Source organism: Poecile atricapillus, chromosome 17 (genome assembly GCF_030490865.1).
Source record: "Poecile atricapillus isolate bPoeAtr1 chromosome 17, bPoeAtr1.hap1, whole genome shotgun sequence".
In the NCBI taxonomy this organism is placed as follows: Eukaryota; Metazoa; Chordata; class Aves; order Passeriformes; family Paridae; genus Poecile; species Poecile atricapillus.
Window position 1 is genome coordinate 6,853,821 of NC_081265.1, and position 10,856 is coordinate 6,864,676.

The 10,856-nt window shown below is 45.2% G+C and overlaps 1 protein-coding gene across 7 annotated transcripts in view; it reads right to left on the reverse strand.

Moving 5' to 3' along the window:
• RECQL5 (RecQ like helicase 5) overlaps positions 1-10,856 on the reverse strand; it is a 39,391-nt gene that overhangs the window by 2,331 nt on the left and 26,204 nt on the right. For 3 of the 7 annotated variants that reach the window (XM_058852291.1, XM_058852292.1, XM_058852294.1), the window contains exons 9-19: positions 7,449-7,676; positions 5,911-6,010; positions 5,367-5,403; positions 4,437-4,495; positions 4,259-4,335; positions 3,690-3,783; positions 3,080-3,220; positions 2,000-2,658; positions 1,725-1,803; positions 639-890; positions 61-133 (exon numbers count right to left, since the gene is read on the reverse strand). In XM_058852291.1, the coding sequence (XP_058708274.1) occupies positions 61-133; positions 639-890; positions 1,725-1,803; positions 2,000-2,658; positions 3,080-3,220; positions 3,690-3,783; positions 4,259-4,335; positions 4,437-4,495; positions 5,367-5,403; positions 5,911-6,010; positions 7,449-7,676 (1,799 nt within the window). The other 4 variants (XM_058852296.1, XM_058852295.1, XM_058852297.1 and 1 more) reach the window with 4 other exon arrangements.

Below are 10,856 nucleotides of genomic sequence, written 5' to 3' on the forward strand. Positions count from 1 at the left end.
AGATATCTGCCCCCTCTAAAGCCATAAACCCATCTGTCATTGAAATAACCCCAGACCCACCTGTCTTGCGGGCAGGACTCTGCTCCTGGGTCAGTAAGTGAGACAGGTGTCTGGCAAAGCCCTTGAAGAGATCCTGCAGCATTGGGGAACACAAAGAGCAGAAAGCAGGCACCAGTTACCTCACCAGTCTATTTCCATGTTTGTTTCCATGTCTGTTTCCATGTTTTGCCCTTAGCTCAGACTGGCTGTAGCACAAGCCACTCCTAGACTGAATACACACAGCTGGCCCTGCAGTGCTGGAGAAGCCCAGGCACACAAATCCTGCCTTGCAGGGCACACCAAGGAAACTACACCAGCACTGAACCTGAGCTGTTGCTGCTCCACAGGTGAGAGTTAAAAACGTGCCAGGGTTTAATGTGCAAGTATGAACAATCACAAGTCTGGAACCAACACACACCAACACTCCCCTTTAGAGGGAGAGGGGAATTGCTGCACCTGGAGTCACTAGAACAGGACATAACAAAACATAACTTGGAAATAAAAGGTGGGATCCAGATCATCTCCCCTTTCTCAGAGCTCCAGTTCCCTAGAGAGATGAATTCTCCTTCTGCTAAAGAGGGCCTTGAGCTATATCTTACCTTGGAAGCAAATTTTCCCCCCTTGTAGAACGGGGTCAAATACTTGACAACGATGTCTGCAGTCTCTTTGAGGGACATGCCTTTGGTCACTGGCTGTATGGTCTTGCTGATTCCTTCTTTATCACACTGTGCTAAGTTTGAGTCAAAAGTCACCTTCTTCTTTGTTGGACCAGCGCTTTTGCCCTCTGGCTGGGTCAGAATTGAAGATTTTGCTGCTGTCCGGAGCCGCTTTTTTGCAGGACTTTCCGTATCCTGGAGAGGGGACAGAAGGAAACCAAACCTACCAATTCCTGTGGCAGCATTGCCTTTCCAAGCAGCCACCACTTTCCAAGAACACAAACCTTTGTAGCATCCTGCAGCCTCTCCCTCCAGTGAATACCAAGTGGGAATCTCTATAACTCCTTTTAACCTGCTGTGCAGACACTATTTCCCACACAAAGGGACTTTGAAAAAAAAAACTTAAAGAATATCACATTTAGAACTACCCTGTGCTCCTATTAGGGCAGCTAATTGCTAGAGCCTGTCCTACAGAGGAAAAGTGACTGTTAAAGATTTCTCAGGATGTCTGCTGAGAATACACCCCTCAGGAAAAATCAGCCACATCAGGAGAGCCACACTCCTGCTCAGTTTGAAAGAGAAAGGAGACTGCAGTGTGGCAGAGATTGAATGGCAAGGCAGGCTGTGAGCAGGGATCACTTCCCAATGGTCCTGTGTGTCTCTGGCCTGTGCTTGTGCCCTTGCCTTGAGAAAGCAGCTCCCTAATTATAGTTAGTGACAGATCTCAGGGGGTGGAGACACTCATTCCAGGCAAGTCACCAGCAAGGGCACAGCCACAGGAGTTGAACAGAGGAGGGAACAAAGCAGTGGAGGGAAAGCTCTCCACTGAAGCCCAAGGTGCTGGCACAGCCCAGATGGCAGCAGAGAAACACCAGGAATTCAACAGAACTGGGTTCTTTCTGCTGCAACTACAGCTGGGCCCTCCCCAGATAAGTAACACTGTCAGAGCAGGAGTGTCACTCCCAGAGAGAAATTTGGCACAGGAAGAGCAGAAGAAATAGAGGAAATCAGCATTCATTGAAGTCTTACCTCATCTGATCCTGGCCGCTTCCCACTGTCACCTTCCCCAACAACAGGTAGCTCAGTGTCTGCAACATTTTCAGTAACACTAGTGGGAAGAGTGGAGAGAAGGCCAATTGCAATCATTCCACAGTGAAAATATTTCTGCATTCACTGTCACTGGCCATGAGACTGCATGGTAAAGCAAGAGTCTCCCTCACTCACCCAGAGACCTCATACAGGTTCCCAGGACAAGGCTGGTGGGGCTCTGGACAACACAGGGAGCAGAGAAGTAGAGATTTTACCTGGTCTTCACATCCATATCCTCCTCAAGAAATTCAGATTCAGCAGCCTGCTGGGTCTTAAAATTCTCCCCTCTCTCAGTCAGTGTTACTTCTGTTTCTCTCAGTTCTTTATTCTCTGTCTGGAACTGCCCAGTCAGATCTCCAGAGCCTTTGTTTTCCTGAGGTGTTGGTTTCCCTTGACACATGCTTTGAGAAGAAACCTGAGGTAGTGTGCTTGCACAAGAGCCATCTCCCTTTGCTACACTGCAGCTTTGGGCTTTAGAGGCACCTTTGGGGAGGGAGAAGAATTTGGAAATATCCTGTGATTCCTTTTTAGCTGCTTCTGCGAGCATTTGTTGCTTCTTGCTGCGTTTGAACTTCTTAGCAGGACTATCCCCAAGGGCAGTTTTTGTGTCTGGACTGGGTTGTTGTCCCTTCTTTTCTGGGTGTAGTTCTACCCCTGCACTCTCATCCACTGCTTTGGTTACAGCTTCTTCCCTCTGGAGAACAGGGTTTCTGGTGTCCAGCTCCAGACTGTAGCTGCTGTTGTCTTGCCCACTTGGACAGTCTTTTTTGACAGGCTTTGCATCACTCTCCTCCTGGGTCTTCAGCAGTTCTGAAGCTGTCTGGAACAAGCTGGATTTCTTTGGGAATCCTGCGCCCACACGCTTGGGTTTGAACTGGGGAGACAGGAAGAAGAAGAAATTTTGGATGTGAGATCCCTGTGTGCAGCACCATGAAAGCAGCTAAATTTCTGCATACAATACACCAGCGTGGGAAGCTGTTAACTGGGGAAGGCTCTAAATCTGACTGATCATTGCATCCATCAACAGAGATGTGAGGGAAGTGGATTAGGTGGAAATCCTAGGCCAGCAATAACAAAACAAGGCAGCATCCTTGGACAGAGCAAGATGAGAAAGAACTTATTTAAACTGTGGCCTGCACACAAATTATATTCACTAATAACAACGTGACAGACAGAAAAAAGCAATTACAATAGAAATACGCAGTTGTAGCCACAGAAAGGACACAAAATAAATTTATAAAAATGCAGACAGGCAAAACACACCATTCCCTCCTGTCTATTCCACCAGTACTCACTGAGGGAACCTGGGATGCAGGGACAAAGTCTTCTTCTGCTAGAGACACAGATTTTGTTTCCAAATTGCTGTTACCACTTGTTCCAGACCCAAAGACTGAGAACAATTCCCCTTGTTTGGAGGCTTTATTGATTTCTGCCACCTGAAAAGAGAACAGAAATATTCTCTAATGGCCAGAAATCTTTATGTATTCTTGCCTTTGTAGATACTAAATCCATAGTAACAAAACAAATATCTGTCCTGGAGAGGCACCTGTCTCAAGAATAGAAACATCTTCAGAGAGAATAATGGCAACCAGATAACCTAAACCAAGGCTTCTCTAGTGTCAGCAGTAGCCTGAGGAATTCCCAAATCCCTGTATTGCTAGAACATATCTGGATAAGCTTGCACTGCTATGTAGGTTTTCAGAGCCTGTAAAGACAACAAAGATGTGAACCCGAGGTGATTCTGGGCCCTCCTGCAAACAAAATCAAGAAGAAAGATTTGTAAGATACCCAAGGCAAAACAGAGCTTGTCCTTCACCTTTCCCACACAAACTCTGCTCTATTTGCCCTGGAGCTCCAGGGCAAAGCAGATGCCAGGGAGAAGCAGATGTAGATGTTTGTCCCTACCTTCTTCAGCACAGCTGCCTTGTAGGAATTTGCCATTTTGCTGGTCCTGAAAGCTTCATATTCCATTTCCACTGCACAGGCACCAGGGTCTGACCTGAAACACAGGCTGGGGTGATTCCTGGCAAGACACACTTCTGCATCTGCAAAGGGAACACTAATGCTTGAGTATCTCCCAGAAAGTACAAAATCCACTCCCTCCGGTGCAAGAATAAGTGATAACTTCCAGTCAAATCCTAAGGGATGTAGTGGTGAGTTGATGGAGAATGGAAAAGGTGATGAAAACGGTTTTAAATCAAGATTCTTGCCCACTGCTCCGTTTGAGAAGTACACTATCCCCATCTTGTGGGATAGGGAAGAACTGCCACTCCTGGAACCAAGCTGGTAACAATCAGCCACAGGAATCCTCAGGTCTGATCTTCAATATCACTGCCAGAAAGATGCTGTTAAGTGAAACCACATCCTTGGACAAAATAACTTAAAAAGCATTCCCTGAGAATGGTAATTGTGCTCAGGGAAGAGCAGGCCCTGTTAAGGGACTCAATATGCACCCCTTTTTCATCATCCCATACCATTTTCCTTCTGTTGCTAGAGTCTTTTGGTTGTTGCTCAAAGCTTCTTCCAGCATCTTCAAGCAGTGTTCCCGGCCCTAGGAAACATGGGATACTCAGACATGCTCTACAGTGCTCCTTGCACTGTAAGTAAGGACAGGCCAGGCAGAAGCCTTGTTCTCTTTGCATCATCACTTACCTTCACAGTGAGCTTGGAGATCCTCCTGCTGGCAGCATCCTTCAGGGGACAGTCTGCACCTGCCACAGGAGAGGAATTTGGGAAAGGAGCCGTGGCAGGGCTAGGCTGATGGAGAACATCTCAGCTGTCAAGGGGAGGAACAGGTCCAGGACTGCCTGGCTTTCTCCTCCCTGCACTGTCGCCCCAAGGAACACTGTGGTCACCCTTTCTGCCTGGAGAAGCTACACGCTCCAAAAGAGTAGGCAGAAACCCAAGTCAGGATGTTTCCTCTGATAAAGACCATCTACTTTGGAGTTTAGGACTAACAGCTTTCCTGAATCTTCCCACCTCAGAAAACCTTTCTTTATAGCTCTTAGGAAAATCTTTTCTGTTCCCCACAATATCAACCAAAAAAATCAGGCATAGAGTTACCTGACCTATCAAGTGTTCTTTTGCAACAGTGCCAGACAGGGCCCCAAGCAGCAGAGTTACAAACAGCAAAGCTTTTCAGCAGTTTCCTTATAGCATTATTATTATTATTATTATTATTATTATTATTATTATTATTATTATTATTATTATTATTATTAATAATAATAATAATAATAATAATTGTAATTGTAATACTAATATTTATTGGTTTTGTTGTTGTTATTGCTGCATAAACACTGCAGAAATAGCCAACACTATGAAGTCAGGTTAGACAGAGTTTTCCTTCTCTCTTGCTTATTTGGAAATGTTGCTCAGAAAGATACATTCCATATCTTCACCCTAACCAAAGCTAAGCTGTGCTCCATCTCCTCCAGCCAAGTTTTCACAGCCAAAAGCTTGACCTCTGTGCCTAGGGACCGATACCTCCAGTGGTGATGCTGTACAAATTGCATACAGCTGCAAAATACAAGACTTTCTTCTCCCAAAGAAAACCCATTATAAATCAAAGAAGATATTTACTTGGAGGAACAAAATCTTCCTTTTCTGGTTCTTTGCCCTGGAAGAAAACAAAGATCAGTCAAACATTTCCATTCCTACTACACACATGCAGATCTAGAAGCACAAAAGACATGTTTTATATCCCTGCTCCAGGGAAAATTAAAGCTGAAGTTATAAAGGCATTGAAAAAGTGCCAAAACAGGGCCAAGAAGACAAAGAACGAGAAACAAAGCCAAAAGTTCACCTCTGCTATAGGAATATTTAGGAGAGGTTGAATGGGAAAATCTGTTTTTACTACTGCCATGGGAATTAAAACCAACAGGCTCCTCTTGCTTAGCACTGCAGAGAAACCAGCACATGAATAAGCTGCATTTCTTCCTATTATGGGACTGGCCCAGAATATGGAGAACACAGCAAAAGCAGAAGCACAAGAAGTGAAAGACAGCAAGCAACACCAAGATGAAATAATTCACTGTCATCAGTGCCAGGAAGTCTTTATGGCTGTCAGACAAGCTCACAGCAAGAGGGTTCTCTGGGCATCCCTTAAAAACTGACCCCAACTTACTTTGCGCAGACTCATCTGTTTCTTGTAAAAGTTGTCCCACTCCCGTTTCCGACGCTCCTCATTGTCTTCATCCCAATTGCCACTGCCCTCTTCATCATACCTGGATAAGGCAGGGAAGCAAGAGGAACAAGCATTTCTGTAGCTGCAGCATTAACTGGGGGACAAGTTTGGGAAGCCACCCCAGCAATGCACCCCACATCCTTTCTGAATGTCTTCACTTTGAGTTTCTCCACCATTCCCCAACCAGGACAGCAGTGAGTGAACTCCAAAAATTCACAGCATTTGTTAATCCCATAAACTAGCAGGCAGTGGCATGAACTAAGAGCACATAACTAGTACCCTGAGAATGGAGGACTCAGTTTCAGAAGCTCTGCCAGATCCTCCCAGGGGATTCAGGAGTCACTGCCTCTTGTCATGTACCCCATCTGTCAGTCCCTCCTGCCCTGGGAGCAGAGATGGCAGAAAGGGCACAACACCCATTCCTCAGCCTCACTTGTTTCACAGGCTGCTGCAATAAATGAAATCCCCATCTCTAATACACTGAAATGCAGCAGCTGATCCTCACCAGATGTAGCCTCCCACAGCTGCCAAACTCAGAGGTATCACAAATCTGAGCTTTAGAGCTGCTGAATATTACAACTTCCAAGGCAAAACTACAATCAGATCATGGAAAGGTTCAATAAACCAAATGGCAAACACTGTTCTGTACAACAGCATTGGCTGAGGCTTCTCAGGTCCTGAGACCAAATACAGGCTTAAGTCACAAGTTCTGGTTTCCTCTGACTCAGCTGGACTTGGCCAAAGAACAAAGGTATCAATCTCAAGCTTTTTAAGGTAAAGCAGAGTGCCTGGCCAGCCTACAGCACTGTGTATCCTGGCACAGCTTCATGGGCAGTGCCAGCAGAGCAACTTCATCCTGACACAGCTGCACAATCACTGCAACTCTGCCAGGGAACAAGGGGAAAGAGAAGTTGTCACTTCCACACTGCCAAGCATTTTAAAGAATTCATCATGTTTCCCACTGCACATCTTTCTTTTGCTGTCAGCCTGACAGGGTAATGCAGCAATCTGCACAAGAATCTGACACTGGCACTTCACAACATCCTCTGTAGTGACTAAGTCACAACAGTGGCCCCTGGCCTGCTGGCCCCCAAGACAGTTGTCTTAAATCAGGAATGAACTGTGGACCATGTCATCTTGGTGACAATTTTAAACATTTTAGATCCTTGTGACTATGAACAGGCCGAACCCACTTGCTGCTTTCAAAAATTTCAGGCTAGTTTCTTGAACCAATTACATTGTGCAGGGCAATTCTTAGCTCTGTCAAAACAGCTTTTGGTTCTCTGGGACACGAATGTGAACGAGGCTGCCAAAGTGTGTGGAAAATGAAATTCCAGCTGCTGCTGCCAGAAAGTTGCAGGAAAATACCATCCACACAGAAACATGTGCTGGAAATAGGAGTGTCTGGGCCTGCAGCTGGTGGATGCTCTTTTCTCTGATGGCTCCTATGAGATGAGTATAACCTCTCTGGTACAAACCTGCTGAAGCCTCTGCAGCCTCTCCTCCCGCCCTCATACAGCTCTGGGTCGTAGCTATCCCAGGAGGATCTTGTGGGCCCGATGCAGGTTTTGCTCCAGCTGTTGCTGCAGCATTCCAGTGCCTCCAGTTGTCTTTTCACTGCCCCTGGGTTCTTGCAGAAGTCACAGCACTTGTTGCAAGGTGGCGTGACGTCGCCGAAGTACTTCGCTATGGCAGCGTGGCGACAGCTTGGAAACACAAGGCAAAATCATCTGGTTATCACTTCTATCCACAAAAACTCCACCCTTCAAATGTAGGGTGTCTTTATTTAAAGATTTGATTCTTGTTTTTTCACAGAGAATGTCTATTCCAGCAGGAATCACAGGGCTTAATACCTGGAACAGAATTCAGGCTCTGTTACTGGCACCTTAAAGTCTTTCTGCCTCCACTTCCCCATATGTAAAAAAAATCAGTGTTAATCTCTTCTACTAAACCCTTTCAGATCTTTGAGATCTGCAAAAGGATCAGTTGATGAAATATACAGTCATTAATTCTGTGTCATTGGCTAAATATATTCCATGTCCTATCAGGATGGCTGTAGGTAAAGAGGCCCTGTTGGTCACTACACCTCAGAGTGTATCTCTATATCTAACATTGAAGAGCTTCTAGGTTTATTATTTGTGATTTGAAAGTGAAGAAATATATATTTGAAGACACAGGAATATAAAGCAAGTCCCAGAAATAGAGTCCAGAGTGAGGTCACAAGGGAGCACCATTCAGATGACACAGCCTGGATCTTGATGGGCTGACACATGCTCCAGATCAGCACCCAAATTTTGGGTAGAGTCCTACATGCATGAAAACCAGTCCATTTGCTCACACAGGATTGCACAACCAGTTTACCAGGATTAGCAAACCAGCCACGTGAAGATGATTAGATTCTTCCAGAAATTTTCAGATTTTTGGCAGGCATTAATGTTTTGGGGTACATAGAAAAGAACTTGGTGACAATATACTCACTAGCAATACAGGCAGGAAGTAATTTCTCTTCTAAAACACTCCCTAACTTAAACCAGGGAATACACTGATTTTGCCAAAGAATGAGGCAGTTACTTTCCCCCCTTTTCTAAGAAAGGAGAATTTAGAGGAACTTTTTAAAACTAAAGTTTCACAGCAGAGGTGGCTGGTTGTGCATTAGTCAAAATGCTGATAATAAATATATGAAAACATTCAGTTCATCAGGCATTTAGAGATCAAATCCTGCAGCCAAGTGGGAAAAAAAGTTATTTTAGAAGAAAATTATTTTACTACCAGTAAGAACAAGGTGGAAAATTTTCTTCTCTACCAAGGTGTGCCCTAGCAGCCTTACCAACTTCATCTGCAAAAAGTGGGTCACAGAAGGGAAAAGTAAGAGAGTGAGCACCTCATTTACTCTTATTCCATACCCTTTAAGGCATGTCAGAACTTGCCAGAGATCTAACAAACACGGTTTTCATCTTCACTTGTGTCTGTGTGTGTCTGGGGGGGAACACAACTACATGTTACCAAAGCATCACAAACAAACCCTGCAAGGGGCTGCGGTGGCTGGAGCTCGCTCCTTCCCATGTCTGGGAGGCTGATCTGGAAGGCAGCACAGCAGCAGGTCACAGGCTCCTGTCCCCTGGTAGTGACCTGAGTGTACTGAAGTGCCAGGGGGCTGGCAGTGCTCAGGTAAGGGGCTGCAGCAGGGTGTCTGCACCGTGCAGGGCACCAAAGCCTGGAGAGGGCTCCGACAAAGCTGCCTTTATATCCCCCTGCAGAGCCACACTGACTCACTCTGCTCCTGCACTCAAAGAGCTCCTTTCACATGGAGGGGAAGGGTGGGGGAACCGGGATGGGGGCAACACATTCGATCCCCTTGTCCTGCCTTTCCAAAAGAACTGCTGGTGCTGCCTGGCTTGCCAATGCAACGTGACTATAGAAATGTCAGCGAGCTGCAAGTCAGCTTTTTGTTTCCCCAAAAGAAAACAGGCAGGCATTCTCATTAGTCCGTGTCTCTTCCCCTTGCACGCACTGATCTGTATTAGAGTTAATTCAGTGAGGCATTCAGTGAGGGACAAGCCCTCTCCCCACTCCCACAGCTCACCAGGCTTATGCTGGGGAGGGACAGCCACACACACCTCTTGTCCTTTAGATGCCCCAGGGGAGGGCTTTGGTGGAAGCAGAGATCAGCTGTGAGCTCACTGGAATTTAGAGTTCCAGTTTCTAACCCATCAGGCTTGTAAAACCAAGCCCTTTCCACCCAGCCTTCTGTAATTGCCTTTTTCTTCCTGAAGAATTACCCGGACTGGGGCCACAGCCCCACTTTAGCCAACGGTGTTCAGGAGTTGGGCCATAACGGAAATTCAGTTGCAAAACTAAAACTGCAATCCTATAATTAAGTTCAAAAGGCAAAAAACAAAGTTACTAACAGGGATGCTGGGGTTAATCACTGGATTAATGCTTAACACAAGAGTTCCTGAAACATAGTTCGTTATGCATTAACATGTGAGGGGAAAGCTTCCCCAGTCACACCAACACCTGACTAATGCCCATGAGGTGGAGATGATTTACATAAATTAATGGTAGTTTGTACTATTATACATGTCCTAAAATTATTTCATCTTTTAAATATGCAACTGTATTATTTGTCTCTCCTCACCCTTCAAAAAGAGTATGTACAAGCTGACCATTGGTCTCTAAAATGTCTAAACAAAATTATGTCATTTCAGACACCCCCTCCCACACATTTGAAATTAAGGAATGGGATGAAGAGCAAATAATGAGGTTTATTAACACATTTTTGTCTGTGGCAATACATTTCAGACCACAAAGGTGCTTGCACCTGTGTTGTTTTGGTAGTCCTTGTCTTTATACACCAAATAAAACAGGAGCCCTATTCCTGCAATTAGGAGAAGTAGATGGACAGTGAGAGAAGAAGTAAAGTCACATTTCACAAAAGAAGCTATGCATCTCCAAAAAACACCAGAAAAAAGCATTCCATTGTATAAGCCAAAGGGTACAGAGCCTCATCAGAAATGCTCCCTGAAATAAACTCAGCAAGTCTTTAAATAATATGAAGTGAAAGGGTTAAAAATATAAAAATCATATGAGGGCAAATTAGTTATGCAGTTGTCAAGCCAAAGCCACTTAATGAGCTTTATCAAATAGAAGAGCAAGTCATGAGGTTGATGAGAACTTCTAAATTTGCACCTCTCTGAAGGACTGTGTCCTTCCAGCATCACCTGAGCTTCACCCTGTGAGACAAGACAGTGACAGTCAGCTGTCCCTAGAATACAAGAAGCAAAAAGCTCAGCATCAAGACAGTAAATTACTTGGCCAAGGGCACAGAGCAAATTCACCATCCCAGCATCAAATTCACCATTCCCAGCATCAAATTCACTGTCCCA